Source organism: Mchenga conophoros, linkage group LG14, assembly GCF_057382185.1.
Source record: "Mchenga conophoros isolate Kocher_MC1m ecotype Shallow Benthic linkage group LG14, M_conophoros_male_GT1.1, whole genome shotgun sequence".
Taxonomy (NCBI): Eukaryota; Metazoa; Chordata; class Actinopteri; order Cichliformes; family Cichlidae; genus Mchenga; species Mchenga conophoros.
The window spans coordinates 17,966,345-17,985,576 of record NC_140539.1 but is presented as its reverse complement, the minus strand read 5'-3'; the positions used below and the strand labels follow the sequence as shown (position 1 = coordinate 17,985,576).

Sequence of the window (19,232 nt, the reverse complement as noted above, 5' to 3'; positions counted from 1 at the left end):
GAATACCCGTGTGTGCACCTGTGTGCATACCTGTGTGGATCAGCATGCTTGCATTCCAAAGGTTTCTCCATGTAACGATCTGCTAGGGAGTGTGGGGGGGCCACAGCCCCGTCCTCCAGGGTATGAAGCAGGTATGGAGGAGATCAAAACTCCAGACATCCAGAGGCCCCCAGAACACAAGAAACCATGGAAGACCAACAGAGGGGCAGCCGCGCCACTGTCCCAGTAAGAGCTGAGGAGAGTCCCAGATGAGGGCTCACTCAGCAGCCGCGGAGCAGAAGCCAGGGGGAGTTGCAGTGACGCACCCGTGAGCTCTGCCGGCAGCCAGCTGTGCCTGAGTGACCGAGCCCCAGGCCGAGAGGCCGGGGGCAACCCACCTCCGAAGTGGCCCGAGCGAGCCCCAGGCTCCAGGCCCCGATAAGCGGCCGCCAAGGAGTGAGCCGGTGTGTACCTGGACGCCCACCCCCAGACACAAAGAACCACCAACGCACCGACACCTGAGGGAGTCCGCCACTGGCAGGGAAAGTGGTGGTGGGTGGAGATAGGCCTCCAAACCTTGGAGGGCCTGAGATGTCCCCAGAGAGGTGGCGTCTGATACCCAACCTGACATATAGACACAGACATACAGGCACACACAGATACAAACATCCATTCCCACCCTCATGCTCTCATATGCACTTACTCCACACTCAACCAACATGGAGACAGACATAAAGAGACGCTGTACACACAATCACACTCCCCAAGCGTACTCTACGAACCGGGTCTAGGTACCCTTGCCCCTGGAGGGGGGAACTGCACCCAGACCCAGGTGGTGTTACCCTTTTCCCTGCGGTGGGGAGAGGCAGACCGCCCCGACTCCGCAGCAGCAGGGAGGCCCCACACTCCAGACCGCAGTCGGACGGCCAACTCCTCCTAGCCCCCCCGCTCCAGCAGGCCGCAGAGAACGGGGGTGAGAGAAGCCTAAATTGTTGAGGCATGTCAGTGTCATTGACTTATTGCATTACTTATATGCACCCAATGCTTATATAATAATAATAATAATAATAATAATAATAATAATAATAATAATAATAATAATAATAAAACTGCTTAATTCACCAAAGATTGTAAGGTTTCTTACATAAAAAGTTATTATTTATGTTTTGAGATTAGCGTCCAGTGACTGCATTCTCTCTTTGATCCTGGAGTAAATGTTGGGAATTAAGATGACTTACTTTAGTACTATTACTGTTTTTAAATGTCATTGAGATCTAATATATTAAAATTTCCTACAGACATTTTATTACTGTTGTTTGTCATAAAATCCAGTATTAGATGTCCAGTAATGGACATCTCTTCATAGGCTGCAAATACTAAAACAGTGCACACTGAATAGTCAAAACAGTTCAGGTACTTAATTTCCATCAGTGTCGCTGGCTGATTGAGTGACACCAGAAACACTTCATTGTAAATGAGCTGCAGAAAGATGGCGCTGATGTCCCTGTAAACTTCATCATGGGACCCTTTTTTTTTTCTTTTAAAAGCTGCCTCTAGCAGAATGTTGAACGTTGATGTCAATATATCACATATTATATGACAGTCTAAATCCAATAAATAGATTTTAAAGTGTTTACATGTGCAACTTGTGTCTTTTTTTTTTTGTCTTATAAGAGTTTTCATTACATTTACTTCTGTAGATGGAAACACCACTGACGGGGTGCACAAAAAAGATTTTAACATAAATATAAATACATTGCATAATCATTGTTAAATTTAGCATTTCAGTTAAAGAGGATAATTAAAGACAAGTCTTACAAAGATGAGGAGGTAATGCAAATGTTAATACTTGCATTTCCATCTTCCTCCAGTGATATCTTGATCCAAAAGACGGTGTATTCTATTGACACTACATAAGAAACATTTAGAGTAGCTAGGACTACTTGGCACTCTGTAACTCTATTTTGGTGTTTTCTGAGCTTACTGGATGATCATGCATGAGCATGAGGTACACCTTGGCCCAGTGAGCTGGTATATCACAGCTCCACCTTTCCTGTAGACTCCCTTCATCTCTCTTTCTGATTGTAACACCAACACTAAAACTCAAAACAAAATTAACACTCATGTTTGAAGGATGCCTGTCCAGCTCTTCTTTATAAAATGCTTACAATTTCATTTATCAGCCACTGCAAATGCAGGTACCGATATATTAGCAGATCATCGGTTGGGCTCTAGTTCTGAGGTAACTGAAGCAGCTGTAGTGAAGAACAGAATGTGATTTGTTCTGCTGCATGTTTGCTCAGTAAGCTCTCTTCTGCGGGGGTTTTTCCTGGTTTTGAGCTAAGGCTTGTACTTGGTTTGTAGAAAATTGCTGTTAGGTGTGAGAGGGAATTCCCTTTTGACTTCATTGCGAGGTCTTGATAGTGTAATGTTAAAAGTGGTTTGAAGGGTTGCCTTGGAGACACATTCAAGGATGCAACAGTTTTTTGCCATTTATATTTTACCAGTTTTGTGGTTTTAAATGCATAAGTACCCAACTTAAGTAGCACCTGAAAACTAAGCGTGAGGGTCAGTTAGATTAGGGTTAGGCAGAGGAACAGGGCTGTGCTGTGGGGAGTTGTTGTTGTATGGGTTATTGAGCTCTGGCTGTTTTGGGCCTGTTTTGTTTTTTGTCATTTTGGGGTTAGTGCTTTTGTTTGCTGGTTATGGCTGCTATTGTTGCATCTGCATCTAGTGAAATTAGGTTAACTTTTGAGCAGTAGAAGGAACTACTGTTGTTGTGGTTGGAAATAAAATTCAACTTGAGATGAGAACGTTAAGTAAGAGCAACACAGATGCTGATGGTCACGTCTCTGTTTCTCCTGGGCCTTTACTTTCTTCTGATTAAGGAGAAATCTTCATCCCAGTTTTGTCATCAGAATCCTTATATGTGAAGCATGAAACAAAAATTAAAGATTGGTTCAGGTGGTTGCACCCACTAAAGTGCTGAGGATGTCCGTTGATCAATCATGGCTCTGTAAGAGTTGCAGCTATATTTAGAAGTATTTTTGACCTCACTTAATTTTAGAACCTCTCATATGTGTCAGGTGTCCGCAAAACCAAACTGGAACATTAAATCATAAGTTACAGAAAGTGCTGAGACCATTTCACAAACTAAGTTCTGCCGTGTTGGGTTGCAAAAACCTTTTTCACACCAAGGCAGATCTGTGAAACTGAGAGCAAGTGTGATCACCCATTCGATCTGTGCTGTTGGTACAAACTATGTGAAATGTATCACCTGCTGGTTTTGTGATCTGGCTTTACTTAATAACATTGTGTTGGGTCATGTAAGGACGCTGCCACTGAATATCCATTACCCCCCAACTAAGAAAGTGCTTACGTGCTTCCTGGGTTTGGAAGAGAAATTCTCTCATGGGCTTTGTAAAAATGTTTTGTCTATGGTTTCTCTAACAGAAATAAAGAAGGTGTGATCAGCTGCCATTCGGTTTTTTCGGCATTCCCCTCTTCTTTTAAGCAGCAGCTAGCTTCATCACATCAACTGTTTTGCGTTGCTCAGATTGTGATGTGTTGGCTTTTGTTTTTGCCATCAAGTCACGTGGATGATGCTTTGCCAAGACCAACTTGCTCATGAATTCATACGCATGGTTTTCTACAATGCTTTTCTTGCTCTCTTGTTTTTGCTCCTGCTCCTCTTAAAGCATTTCTCTATCTGCCGGCATATGAGTGTGGTACGCAGCCTTAATACTGCATATGGCTGCAAACTGAAGTATGTATCTGGGAATAATAATTTACATTTGAAATCAAATGTTTTAGGTTACTGTTGTTTTGATTTGGTGCCATAAGAATAAAATTGAATTGAGCTCGTATATTAACCAGGTGTCAACTATATTAATTCGTTTTTCAACTTAGATGAGTTGTGGCTGTAGGTGTTGTTGTTCAGCTGTGTTACGCTGTATATTATAGCTCTGTTACCTATGGAAATAAGAGTGGGATTTATTCAGTACTAAAGCATGTCATGTTAATGGCATGCAATTTGACATATGACGTTCTAAAGTGTCTTTGCACTGAGCCTGTAAGTTTAACAGGCTGACATCATGGAAAAATGTGGTCCTGGTGACAAAAACTAGCACAAACCTAGTTTTCAGTTTGTGATTGTAATAGCACCGTAACCAGATAAGAGACCTACATCAAACTTCACAAGTGTGCTGTTAAAATTGAAACAAAGGGCATGTCCGGTCACTTGGATGAGAGACATAGAGTAGTACTGTTTCTACTGCTGCGTAATGCTACGTCCTGATGAACAGAATCGGTTTTTGGGAAGATTTAGAGGATCAGGTATTTGGTTGGCACTCAGCAGTAACATTTGTGTGATTGTGTGTGTGTTTGCAAAGAACACTACGATCTGCCACTCTTTTATTTAGTTAGCAATAGTTTTCACAATGATGCAGCAATCCTTGGTGACATAATGAAAAGTTGGGATTCAGATGCAATCTCATTGTTACTATGACAGAAGGTACAAGCGCTGACAGTGAAAGCACCGTAGAACTGCTTTAACATGCAGTGATAAAAGTCAAACCAAATTTAGTACATACAGGTTCTTTTATTAAGTTTAAGTAACACACATCTCTGAATGTGTGTACATTTAGATTGCAAATATATTATATGTGAAGATCCATAAATGATGAACTTTAGTAAAAGAGCATACAAACATCAACAGTTCAGAAACAAGAATAGTACAGGGAGTGAAGTAAGTGCAGTGATACTACAAACAAATACAATAAGACACGAATCACTTCAAAGAAATAAAATAAACAAATCAGTAATCCTCACTGTGGAAGGAGTTTAAATCTCGGTCCTTCATTCTCTACAGCCGGTTGAGCTGGTCTGAGCTTGTGTTGTAAATCGGGTTATTGTATTCACAATCTAAAAAGGAAGAAACAGCAGTTCAGTGTACAGTATTATTTGATTAGTAACATGCCCACAGATGAAGTCAACACTCACTGTCTTTGTTTTTCTTCCTCTCGCGGCCAACTGGAAAAGAAATGTGAGTTAATAAAGGAATCTGTGTTTTGTGTTTATTGTCAGACATTCTCCTCATTTATCATCAACTCAAACTACCTCTCTTTTGATTCACCGCCTGCTTTGATGTGGCGTGTTGCTTGCGGAGATCGCGTTGGTTAACTGTGAAATAAAACGGATGAATCAAAATCGGACAGAACTGAACTCATAATAATGAAATAATTTAAATGTAAATATAATTAAAGATTACCGTAATAATGCCGGCTGAGACTTGCTTGCCGTAACCTGCTGAAAAGCTCTAATGGGGTAAGAGAAGACAGTTACTTCACACTGTTATTTAGAAGTCACCAGTAATGCCGTAAGTAAAGTGACTTTTTTCCAAGCACCTAAATGAAATCTCTGTCTGGTTCTCTGACTTTCCACCCTTTCAAAGTGAAACTGATCCACGTTTGGATAAATCCCACCGCTGCTGTGACCGGGCTGTTGAGGCTGAATGCTGTCCAGATACTGCACAGCTCCACGTGAGTCATAGTGATTTCTGGGGGGTTCTGCACTTGCTGGGCGCAGGTTATCATTTTCTGTTGTTCAAAAAAAGATTTGTTTAAAACGTACTCATCATTATTTCTCAGGTGGAAGACAGTTACTTGATTGTATTTTAGCAAGTAAGGAGGGAAGAAAAGATGAGTAAACTCACCGTAGACGAGATTATTACCGTAGGCTCCTGCTGCCTGTTGTACACGCACATGTACACCCACTGGTACATTGATTGTTGGCATAGGTGGAGCACTGGGATCTGCAGTGGCACATTTGTCAGAGCAAATTAAGGGTCTATTCAGAGATTTTTGGGAAGATAGCTATTCCATGTCTTGGCAAATTTTTACAAATTTTGTCTGCTAAATATGAAGCCAGCAGGTAGTTACTGCAGGTTAGCATGTTAAACACTGAGCTGCATGTAGGAAACAACAAACCGGCCTGCGTCTGTTACCTTTTTCCAGTGAAACAGCAATGATATTTTAGTATATATATTATATATACATATCTTTGTAATCCCAGTTTAAATTCCCTTTTAGTTTTTTAGTGTTCGTAAAATATGGTAACAAGTGAAAAAAATTACAAACAAAGGATGTAACACAGATATGAATATATGGCATAGACTCTGTACCTGCAATGGTGGGAATCTCGGCACTGTCCTGTGTTTTGTTTTTACTGCAAACTGAAACAGAAGCAAACTGTATTACTAAACCACCCAGTTTCAGCTTTGTGTCTGACATGTCAGGTTCTCACCTATGCATTTCCAGTAGATGTAGAAGCTGACAACAACCATCAGAAGGAGTGCAGCCACACCAATACAGATGTAAATGACTGGCCACATGTCGGCGGTACTTGCACCTGCATGAAAACTTGTGGTTTTACAAAATATGTGTCACAGGAAACAGTCGCTTAATCATTTGTCCCTTCTCGTGTAATGGGTCTTGAGGTTTGTGACCCTGGAAAGGAAGAAACTCTACAGGCTGCTGTTTAGTATTGAATATTTAACATAGCTTAAAATAAAACTCCACTTACGACTTTCCATGACTTGAACACACTGCCGTCGACAGCGGTAACACCCTAGGTCAGATTTTTCAAGCTCATCAATTCTAATAGAGTAGTTCCCGTCGATTTGCTCGTTTGAAAAGACTTTGACTCGGCCATTTCTGGGGTCCAGGAACTTAACATGCCCTTCAGATGAAAGCTGCACCATCTCTGCCTGCCTTGTGGCAGCGTGGCTCCATGTCACCCAATTGGAGCTGTTTGGTCGAAGGTTACATGGTAGGAGCACAGACGAGCCAAGTGAAACGGTCTTACTGATCTTCTCACAGAAGTTAACTGAATCCTCACAAGATTTTTCATCTTCAAGGAAAAAATGAAATATAATCAAGTTTAGTTATTTCATATTCAAATGACCAAAAAGTCATCACAATAAACACAACTATATTATACAACCCTTACACATTGATTAAAACTGGCCTGTGGTACTACGTTAGTGTAAAAATTTATGATCTATAGTAAAAATGTTAAAATGATTTAAGCAATTTTAAATGTTTCAACAGAGTAACCATATCTTATGCCAATGTACAGTTACACCAAAAGTAGTTAAAAACTGAAGCGGCAAAGGATCTGTTGCTACAAAAACCACAAAGCGTGAAACAAAGTAACATCAAATCAATTATCATCATAATTTTGTGTGCTTGCTGTCTTCTCTGAAAGACTGATATTTGAAAAAAGCTTATATAGGGAATGAGAACAGACATTTTTTAATAGGTCTTACCACAGCAAAATAAAAATTTCAGTTAAAAGCGAACAATGTTTACAATGACGATAAGATTAGCTGAAGAGAGCTGACGACAAAAAAAAATCTAAAAGCTTATAAATATTAAAGAAGATAATATTATATTATAAATATTGTAGAATATTATAGAAGATATGTTATACTTGTACAACAATAAACAAACACATAAAAATAATATAGTGCATGAAGGGGAGGTTTTTCTTATCTGATGGATCATATGTTATATATTGGATAAAGATACTAGAAATGAAAAAAACCGAGTATCAAAATAGGGTAGAAAGGTGATGTAAGTGACTTTGAATGTGACATTGTTGTTGGTGTCAGAGGAGCTGTTCTGAGTATTTCAGAACAAAATGCTGATATATTGTGATTTTTCCACACAACCATTTCCTGTGGGCCACACCCCACTGTGGGACACTTTGTCAGCTAAGAATGGGAAATTGAGGCCAAAAGTCACACAGGGTCACCAAAATTGGCCGAAAGCAATTTGGAAAAACGTTTCATAAATCTTGATATCAGCCACAACATTTGGGTGCTAGGGTCAGAATATGGCATAAATGCCTACCTGAGTATTGTTGCTGACCATGTCCACAGTGTGCCTTTATGACCACTATGTACCATCATTTGATGGCTACTTCCAACAGAATCACTGTAGTCAAGTAGTCACCGGATCTTATTCTAGAGCATTTTTGGGATATGGTCGAACAGGAGATTCACATCATGGATGTGATGAATCTGCAGCAACTGTGTGATGCTATCATATCAATACGGATTGAAATATCTGGGAAACTCTTACAGCAACGAGTTGAATCTGTGACACAAAATCATTACAGCGGCTCTGAAGGCAAATCCCGGATTCAACGCAATATAAAAATAATATATCTAAAGAGGTGACCGGTGAGTGAATATGCATTTCTCTGGATTAGACACCAAAACGTGAAAGTATACAGTATTGATTTGAAAAGTGAGACATTAGGTGAGAAAATATTCTATCAAAAGGTAGCTCTCACACCATGGATCATGATCCTGCTGAGAGAATAATTATTCCGTCTTTTAAGCAGTTTATCAGTCTTTTTATTTATCTGATTATTTTTCAATTTCCCTCTGCCTACTTCAGAGCTCACACCTCCATCAATTAGTACAGATTCATTTAGATCACTGTCACCAAAAACGAGGCATAGATGGTTCCCCTCTGTGCTCTTTTGTGCAGCCTGGCTGGAGTTCATCATACAAACATTTTAATCACTGCACGCCTGTAGGCTGAATTCACACCTTCACTCTTCCTAAATAAAGCGCATATAACACGCTTTGAGTGCTCCAGGAGAGTAGCAAAGTGCTACATAAGAATGAGTCCATTTACCATTTAAATCACTTGATTATTATATTTAATTAGAAACATCTTATTCTTACTTACTCTCATTGTGTACATTCATGTCACACAAGTTTAGACTTTTTTGAAAGTATACTGACTGTGAAGACCAGATTAAGATGAAGATAAAAACCAAATGAAGACCACAAAAAAGTGCATGAAGACTGACAGTGCTTCACTTTTTCACTGAACTTGTGTGATCTGTATATGGCATTCAACTAACCTTTCTCGCATCATTTACAGTTTATGTTTCCTTAATATTGACAAAATTATTTTATTAGAAAATATATTCAGTGATATGCCTTTTTCTATCAATATGAGTAAAATCGGAATGTTACAAAATCACTGTCTAAATACATGAAATTTTTCATTAACTTTTCATTAGCCGACTTCTATCTATCTATAGATATATATATTTTTAAAACTTACCATTTGAACATACACACGTGAGGCACAAGGTAAAAAGGAGCGGCCACCTGGCAGCGTGCATCTTCCTCAGCATCTCGTACAATGTGAGCAGCACGATGCTATATTAATCTATTCATTATCACAGAAAGAAACCACAAGACCACGAGTTTCAGTTGTTTAAAGCAATGGTTTGCCATATTTACCTTTATATGGGAGTTATATGTTTAGCACAAAAATCAGTGATCTTAACTGAATGCTAGTAATGCTACATTTTTAACTGAAATGTGTAGATAATTACATTTCAAAGAGTGATATTGTATTTCTGACTGAAAGCAGAAAGCACCTGCTGCGACATTCTGCTTTAGACCACTTCCTGTGGAAGCTTGCTGATATTTCCTGGGCAAGAGGCCCCCTTATGAAAGCCACGCATGAATACATAAAGTGATCATTAGCTACTGTAATCAAAAGACAAGTAATACATTTTACCCACATCAGTCACAATGGCTGTGTTGCTAGGCAAACTGCTGAAGTTTATTGTGGGTGTTGTAGCAAGTTGTTTAATAAAAATCAAAAGGCTTCAATACTTCAATACTATCCAGATTTCACCCATTTATTGAGACTAAATGTTAGTTTTCATCAAAAAAATATATTTCAAGAGTAAACTGAGCATCAAAATGTAAGTCTTAATGTGACAGTGTAATAACGTGACAGTATAATAGTTTGTTTGTTTACACTGTATCAAATGTGGTGATACTTTGTGTGGTTTTGTTACCTTGCAACTTGCAAATATATTAAAGGTCACATACTTCCACCACTCAAAACCATACCTCTGCAGTACTCAGTGATAGCGCATGGTTACTGTTGGGAAATTCTTTATACGGGTCAAGGTGTCACATCCTTTATTTAAGTTGATTGTACAAGTACCCCATAAAAATCTCTACAACGCATGCTTGTAGGAAATGTTTACTGCTGTTTTTAAGACTCCGTGTTTCAGTTAATTTTGAGTATGTTCTATTTTTCTGTCAGCATGTGGTATCAACGATCAATCTCAGTGTTTACTATGATTATATCACTGTTCTTTGCATGTTTTGCTGTTCCTGGCAGCTGTGTTATTATGTTTGCACTGAAATAAATAGTCGATGTGCAAAAGAGCAAAGCTTATGGTTATGGTAGTATGAAAAGTATCTTCCTTGGAAAGTTGGCTTACTGTCACGTTTAGAGTCTTTGATACCTCAGTGGTCCATGTGATTGCATTGATATTACATTTTTTAATATTGGAGCAAAATGATTTGTTATTTAGGTAACACCTTCATTAATAAAAACAGGGATTGAATACTGAAAGACTTTAATAACTATATGTTGAGACCTGTGTGATTGCAGGGTCTTTACCATACATCATTTAACGTTCCTTGAGGTGACTATTACTTAAAAACTATTACAATTAAAAAGGGAATTATGAAAACAACAAAAAAGTCAATGTGTACTTTGTATGAAAAACACATGAGTGAAAAAATTGGACAAAGTCCATCAGTTTAAAAACAGAAATGAGTAATGTAAAAATATTAAAACAAGCAAAGATTTTAATGAGACATTTGATTACAGCTTCTTTCCTGATTGTGCTTCCTTGCTGCTTCATCTTCAGTTTTTGTGTTTGGTTAGTCTTTTATCTTTTATCTGAGACAGTGCTGAGCAGCATCTCAGTGATACAGTTCAATTAAATTCAAATCAATTTTATTTATATAGCGCCAAATCACAACAACAGTCGCCTCAAGGTGCTTTATATTGTAAGGAGGACCGTACAATAATAGTAATATTTAATATAATATAGTGTGCAGTGGGTTGTTGTTTTGCCTCCTGCTGGCTGTTTACTGTAAAAGCTCAAATTCAAGCTTTTCATAAACAAGGTTCCTCTATGAATGCTGACATCTCTGAAGGGCTGCATGATGGAGAGCTCATTATGACTACAAAATGGAAAAATGGCGAAAATACAGTGGACATACAAACAAGCTGCAAATGAGTAGCAGTAATTAAAAAACATATGATATGTCAATTAAACAGGTGATGTGTAGGATAACCATGTTAAACTGTGCTATAGACTCTAGCAGCTGCAATGACCTGTGGTAGCGCTCTTTCCTACACTGTGGGTGTAAAAGTCTCCTGCTGAACGAGCTGCTCAGTGCTCGTGCAGTCTTATAGAAGGGGTGGGAGGTGTTGTGCATGATGGATGTTAGCTTAGACAACATCCTGTCCTCCCAAACCTGCTTGATGTCTTGACCTGCTGCCCGTCTTGACCAGTTTTTTAAGTTTCCCCCTGTCCCTCTCTGCCATTCCACCACTCTAGCAGATCACAGCATTAGAGATAGCAGATGCCACCACAGTGTCATAGAACGTCCTTAAGATGTAGTGATAGTGATATTTCTGTTAGTATTCCTTTGGTGTTCTCTATTACAAAATGTAGAGATGTTACACAGGTTCTGTCATAGTCATGGGAAAGGCGCTACTGACTATCTAGGAGCTCAGTGACAGGGGGACCCTTATATTAGTGTTTTTTGTTTTTGTTTTTTGTTTTTGTTTTTTAACTCCCAGAGCAGTTGAGGTCTGTATGGCTTGAAATAATTGGGCTGAGTGACTAAACTTTGATTCCAAAAAAACCTGAAAAAGTGGAGATTCTCTGATTCCACTTTCAGCTCTTACAAATTATACCAAATTGTTTAGTTCAACCCACCTCAGACTCACCTTTACACCACAACTAATTTATTAGGGGACTGTTAATGTACACTGAGTCCAATCTTTCCCCAGGAAAGTAAAATTGGGGTATCAAATAGAAAAGAAAGAGAAAGCAAACTGAAGGATGTTGACCGTTAGCAGATGACTTCCTTTAGTTTGCTTTCTCTTCCTCTCTTTTAAGTTTTTTCAAAAATAAAATCGTTATTGTACGTTGGACCAGTGTTACTCAACTCATGTCTTTTGAGGCCCAGAAGGCAGTCTGTGGAAGTCAGTGCATTTCAGGCTGATGAAATGGCTTTCAAAAAAAAAAACCACAATAAACAACAACAACAACAACAAAAAAGCAACAACAATGAAGGTCTAGGAATGCCATAAGCAGAAGCAACTAGCATTTCTGCCCCAGTGGGTGGAATATAACTAGGTTGGATTTGATGATTTGAGGAGAGAAGTAACAAGTTTGGCCACTTTCAACACTTCCTCTGCTTCCTTTAACCTTCCTGTTGTGCATGACAACTGCTGTCAGGGTGCTTAATTAAGGCCTTTAGTGCCTCTACCTGCATTTGTTGAGCTTCTCTCTCTTGGGTTTGAATTTGCTGATAATCCTAATCCGCCTGCATCCGCCTACTGCAAATCAGTAGCCACTGTTAAGTCAAGTCAAGTCAACTTTATTTGTCAATTCTGCCACATGTACAGGACATACAGAGAATAGAAATTCCGTTACTCTCAAACCCTAGTGATTAAAAAATGCAAATAAAATAATTAAAAAGTAAAAATTTAAATAAATACAATACAATTTTACGTATAACAAAAAAAAAAAGCTATGCAATATACAATATACAATATTCAAGTAAGGAGGCATAGTAGTGCAAATAGGCAAATAGTGCAAATGGAGATGGTTAGTAAGCACTCTTGATTCTCCCAGAAACATGGATGTGTAGTTTACATATTACTCATTAAAAAATGACAACAAAAATGCAAATAGAACTGGTAATTGTTAACAATTAATAACACATTTAGACAGGCTCATCTGGTAACACAAGAACATTTAACCCTTGTATGGTGTTCGGGTCTGTGAGACCCGTGTTCAGTTTTTTTCAAAAGAAAAATTAAACAATTAATTATTTTTTCACGTGTAAATGTGTTGTGTCTTTCCACTCACTCCACTTGATTATAACTGATTTATTTATAACATTTTATATAAAAGAAAAACGAGAAGCACATTAATTCATAAATGTGATCTAACAAAGGTAAAGGGAAAAAATTAACCATGTTTGCTGTTCATATGTCTTGTAATTGGGATGAAGTAAACATCTGTTGAGTAATTTAACATAAAATTGTTTGATAGTGTTAATTTGGAAAGCCAAAACTCTAGCGGGTCCACCAGACCCATGAACACTGGCTGAGTAACAAAAATACGAACACCACACAAGGGTTAAATAGATTGCCTAGACTAGCATATGGATGATAAATGTCCAGTGCATTTAAGGCTTGGAATCACTAGTTAAATTGTCTCCTGTGCACCTCCAGACTCACAGATTCTTCTCCTGGGCCATTCACACTGTTAATAAAAACTTGATTAAGGCAGCAGCACCCAGGACAGAGGAGGTGAAGCCTAGACAAAACACAAGGCATTATTTCACAAAGAAAAAAACTAATATGGTAAATGGCCTGTATTTGTATAGCGCTTTTACTAGTCCCTAAGGACCCCAAAGCGCTTTACACATCCAGTCATCCACCCATTCACACACTGGCTACATTGTAGCCACAGGCACCCTGGGGTGCACTGACAGAGGCGAGGCTGCTGGACACTGGCGTCACCGGGCTCTCTGACCACTACCAGTAGGCAACGGGTGAAGTGTCTTGCCCAAGGACACAACGACCACGACTGTCCAAGCCGGGGCTAGAACCGGCAACCTTCTGATTACAAGGCGAACTCACAACTCTTGAGCCACAATCGCCCCATTAATATCCTCGTTAGGGGTGGAGCAGGTATTAACAAGGTTTAACTAATTAAGTGGTTGGTTAATGCAAAAGAAAGTAGACGATTTACAATGCAGCTCTCTTTATCTCTCTTAAAAAAGAGATAAGATAAATTCACATGAAATCACATTCAAACACATGCTTATTGTATTTCTACTCACATCCATAAGCTAGAAAGTTTAGCATTGTCCCCACAGTCATCAATATTGGTTCTGGGATGGCTTTGATTGGAGCTGTGAGTGTCATTAATAAGTATAAATGTTCTTAAAAGACTGGAACAAGATTGTTTAAATGTCACAGCACTGAATTAAATTCTGTTTACAGGAAACCTTCGTCTGTGACATTATCCTTCTCCATTTTACAAAGAAAAAGAAATCTTAGAGACAATAGAAGCACAAAAAATCTCAAAATTTGAGAAGCAACACACAAGTACATATACAGAGATATGTCTTTTTTGTTATATGAAAAAACACCATGGTGCTTAACTACACTATTTATGTAGAGAGAGACGAATGTGCAAGTATCATGCTTGTTGACATGAAGTGGAAGGGGTTACATGAATAGGATGTGGGACCTATGGAATCTGATGGGAAAACAACTAGTATAAGGAACTGCTCTCACAGTTAGAGATTGCTGAGGTACAACACGTATACTACGGCAAGAGGGAGCCAGGAAAAGGTCGGGGGAGATATCATCATCACCCCAACCCAAGATTGCGCACCAAGCCCCAAATACAATAGTAGAAGGGGTGTTAAGTGTGAGAGGAACTAACCTGAAAGATAGGATCATGGCGACACTTGAACCCTGGACCCTCCATAGCTAGTTAACATGTTGGCACGAAGTGCCCTCTAAAGGTCTACTTAATGATGTGAATACAACACTGAACAATTCCTACTGCAACCATCACCAAGACTTATCAGCTGATCAACACTGCGGCAGCAGTGATTAATGAGATGCTTGGCTACAAAAAGGGAAGCCACAAAGATCAGCACCCTCCATGGAGAAGGAGACTAGAGGAAGTTAGCCAACTAATGGAGTTACAGAAAGGTGTAATGAAGAAGGTGCCTAAGAAGTATGGCGATCTGTCCATACCTGAAGCTTTGGAAACTGCCAAGCAAAGACTCACAGCTTTGGCCAGATTGAAGAGGTATACCAGAGAAATAGAAGGCAGGACAATACTCCACAGAACCATCCAAGGTGTACTCTCAGTAGCAGGGGAACAATATGAGAACAGCGCCAGCAAGCCTGTAGATGGAGCAGTACTGGAAGAGCATATGGGAGAAGGACGCAACCCATAACCACAATGCTCAGTGGCTAGTGGCTCTAAGTGTAGACCATAGCAACTTCCCAGAACAGGGTCCAGTAACCATCACGGTGGCAGACATCCAAGAAAGGGTTTCCAGTAAGAAGAACACCAGAGATCTCTGTCCAGAAGAGCGCCAAGTATGACATTATATCATAAAAGCGACTCTAACATCAGTGTTAAAGTTCCATAAAAACAAACATGTTTGGACATTCAATTAATTTTTCACATGCTGAAAATTGCACTATTTACAATCATTACAGTATGTCTTGATGATCTGTTTTAATTTCTGATGTGCCTTAGCTCCTTGATTGTGTCTCTATACTCCACTGAAGTCTTACACCGAGACGTTCAGCTGCATGACCCACTCTTTTAGCATTGAATCAGCTCATATTAAAGTGCACTGGATCATAGATGGGTTAATTTCCCACTCAGCAATTCAATCACAATCCCTCTATATCTGCTATGGGAAAGTTTGATTTCTTGATTTGTTTTAATCATTTCTTATACATTCATTCTCAAGAAAGTATATTTACTTTTTGTTTGGACAGAATGTTAATGCTCAATAATGCTAAAAGCTACATCATCTACATCAAGAATTGTATCCAAAATTCCTAAATTCTGTCTGCAGGAAAGTTAATCAGGAGGGAAGAGACATTAGCCCAACCTATGACAACAAGGACAAATATAAGGACAAATAGAGTAGCTATAATAGAGTAGGGGGTTGGTAAATTATATTAAACATTTGTCTTTAAAAAAAAAAGAAACAAGGAATGACTGTTTTGGGGTTTTTTTGGTTTACAAATCTGATTGAGGGAAATAATTGTTAGTAACATGGTTTTCAAATGTAAGATCAGTAGTTTAGACAAGTGTTTAAAATCCACATTTGCTAAGCTAATTGGATGATAAGAACAACAACTCAGAGGATCCTTGTTCTTCTTCATCATTAAAGAAATGAACACTTAGTACAGTGTTGGAGGCAGTTTGAGAGACTGAGATGCAAAATCAAAACCAAGACAGATGTGAACAGGTTATAAGGAATAACAGACTCTGAAAACACACACACAAAGTAATCCATGTGAACACACAGAATAGTCACTTTACTTTTAGGAGAAAGCGATGCTCATGGTCCCTGGCAATTTCTCAAAAAACATTTGTGGTGAACCTAAAAAATGCCCATGTTGCACTTAAAAGTTGTGCACAGGCAATCATGTTGGGTGCATTATCAGTGATTAAACATGTGATCTTGTTCTGTATCCTCCATGAATGCAGAAGGACTCTCTTGATCTACTTCAGGTGCTAAGCTGTGTGGGTCACAGGTAATTTAGAGACGCCCCTGCTAATAACGAAGGATGCACCCAAACTGAATACTGAGGTGTGTTTTTATCAAGTAAGACATCAAGTAAGGCTGATACCAGAAGACAAGCCACTACTCTGGTTTTGTGGTGTGAGATGCAGGGCAAAGAGACTCCAGCTGTTTATGAATGGCAAGGTTTTGGGTGGTTATAGACCACCAGCTGCTGATTTAGCTGTGGCCAAACCAAAGAAGAACAGAGCCCAGAGAGGGTGCACTAGAACTGTGTTGGTACTGTGTTTCTGTCACCTTGGGCGATATACAGACCCTACCAAACCATAACAACTAGAAATGTGAACAAAGTTTTGCCATCTTAATATTAACCACTAGGTTACATTATGCCATTCACCATGAGAGCTACAATCCTTGCTCCAGCAGGTTTGGGCTAACAATAAGGATTGAGATCTGGTCTTACTGTGGGAGTTTGGGCTTGGTGGGCTGTGAAGGTACTGCAGGTGGCCTTTTTTATGGAAACGCATTGTAAAAAACAGGACCTCTTCTGACCACGGGGAAGGTCTTTATTTGTAGCCAAAGCTCTAAAACGTAGGGAAATGTAGTAAATAGTCCAACATTTATCCTCTCCTTCATATTTTTCAAAACTATCCGTCTTGATGCTTGACACCCCTGATCTCGATGATTGAATCCCAAAGTGTGGTCGGAGCCTTTTGCTAATGCTTTCCAGGTGGGCAGCAGTAATAACCAACCCCAAATCAGGGAAAAATGTGTAATAAGGATGTTGGTCATCTCCATTTGAGGACAGGCATGCAGAAGTTGCAGTGTGTTGCAGTACACTGGAGTAACAGTAGAGGGAGATATTTTATTTCAAGCCAACGTGAAAATAATCAAAGCATTTAAACATACATTATTAACACATTCAAATGCAAATACATATCAGCCGCCTAGCTTAATAGTTGTGATTCCTCTCCTTGATGTGTTGAAGCTTTGTCCTCCTTGGTGCCTATGCATTTGACCTAGAAACAAAAGATGCCACACTCAGTACAGTCCTATCTACCAGCCAACAAAAACACTTAAACCATTCCACAAGAGATAACAGAAATCATAATCATATACGCTCGACAACTAACTGTGTTCCTAATGTAACTATCCCACACCAACTGCCGCTCCACTGCTCTCTTAAGTAGGGCTCCTTGATAGGCAGATCGGCAACAGGTGAGGGATTAATCCCAGGTGTGGCTGGCTCAAAGGCAGGAGGCTCTCCAGGCACACACACAAACACACAAACTCACTCCAACTCGTGCACAGGGAAGCAAGGGACCAGGAGCAGATCACACCAACAAACAACCATAAGCATTCGAGAAGACAAATGAAAGTAATAAATATTCATCAAACCCAAAAATAACGCATGATCCCTAGGTCACAGTCCCAGCCCCATGACGACGTTGTGGGTGCAACAATATTATTTCATGAATGACTTTTTCACAGTATGCCTACTAGTCATCCATACATGCAGTGATATGATTTGATTTGATTTTTTTTTTTTTTTTTAGAAAATGTGTTTCTTTTCTCATTTTATTGATTATTATTAAGACAGGGATTTGTTAAAATAGATCTGAACAGTATTGCAGAGGCAGATTTGTCATGATGAAAACAAATCGCAGGTTTTGTTAAATGCAATTTTAATTTTTGAACTTTACCTGTGAGTAATTTCCAACCAAATATCTGTAGTTACAATCTAGTATCACGGCAAATTAACTGTTTACAATCCAAAGCATTTCAATTTTATATCTTAATGGGTAATTAAGGCGGGATTATAAGTGATTACATTACAAATTAAATAAACAGAAAAGCAGTTAAGGGGGGGGGGCTTAAAAACAACACAACGTCAGTGCCTATATGGACACTGTGGCTCCATTAAAAACCAGACTGCCTAAAACTAAATCTGAGCCCTGGCTGAACGACATGACCCGAGCTGTCGGACTCGACTGCCGTCGAGCTGAGCGCAAGTGAAAAAGGACAAACTACAAGTGTCATTCCAGATGCTGAAGGACTGTTGGCGTCAATATCAAAGAACTGCAAAAGATGCCAAAAGAAAACACTTATATGACATTATTTTTGTCAAACTGCCGTGTTTTATTTAAAACTATTAACTCTGTTCTTAATGCACCATATACTGACTGTATCGAGCCCTCATCAGAAGCCTGTGAAATTTTTTTACACTTTTTTATTGACAAGGTCTCCTCCACAAGGGCTCAAATCTCTCCTTGTGCTCATGACCTCTCAGTCTCTGTTTCCTGCTCTGCTGCCTTTGACAGGTTTGAGCCTGTGACTCTGTCCTTTTTAAAGGAGACTGTTGGTCATCTTAAGCCTGCAGGGTCTCCAAATGATGCTGTCCCTCCTCGACTTTTAAAAGGGGTGTTACCTACAGTTGGTCCTTTGGTTCTTGAGCTGGTAAACCATAGTCTGATGTCAGGTGTTGTCCCTAAAGATTTTAAACATGCAGTAGTCAAACCCCTGATTAAAAAACCTGCTCTTGATCCTACGGTTCTTGCAAATTACAGTCCTATCTCCAAACTACCTTTTCTTTCCAAAATTCTTGAAAAGGTAGTTTACAGCCAAATAATGGCCTTCCTGGAAAAGCAAAATGTGTTAGAAGTTTTCCAATCTGGTTTAAAACCCTTTCATAGCACTGAATCAGCCCTTTTAAAAGTTTTTAATGACATATTTTTAGCGACTGATGCTGGGGACTGTGTTGTTCTTGTGCTTTTTTTGACAGCTGCGTTTGATACCGTGGATCATGCCATTT

General features: G+C 39.2%; 1 protein-coding gene across 1 annotated transcript; it reads right to left on the bottom strand.

Moving 5' to 3' along the window:
- Nucleotides 1-4,429: 4,429 nt before the first annotated feature.
- On the bottom strand, nt 4,430-9,198 carry LOC146559559 (uncharacterized). The gene is made up of 10 exons (XM_085245635.1): nt 9,126-9,198; nt 6,562-6,888; nt 6,283-6,387; nt 6,161-6,211; nt 5,693-5,791; nt 5,385-5,576; nt 5,249-5,296; nt 5,098-5,160; nt 4,981-5,010; nt 4,430-4,902 (listed from the first exon to the last, which is right to left on the bottom strand). Exons 1-10 carry the CDS (start codon nt 9,196-9,198, stop codon nt 4,844-4,846), a joined length of 1,047 nt encoding a protein of 348 aa, XP_085101761.1. The 3' UTR covers nt 4,430-4,843.
- Nucleotides 9,199-19,232: the final 10,034 nt, after the last annotated feature.

Excerpts from the sequence above, each read along its gene's own strand:
- LOC146559559 (XM_085245635.1), bottom strand. The coding sequence starts at position 9,198 with ATGCTGAGGAAGATGCACGCTGCCAGGTGGCCGCTCCTTTTTACCTTG. Across the intron at positions 6,388-6,561 it reads TGTTCAAGTCATGGAAAGTC|GTGCAAGTACCGCCGACATG; the intron begins GTAAGTGGAGTT and ends GTTTTCATGCAG. Across the intron at positions 5,577-5,692 it reads CGGTAATAATCTCGTCTACG|AAAATGATAACCTGCGCCCA; the intron begins GTGAGTTTACTC and ends TTTGAACAACAG.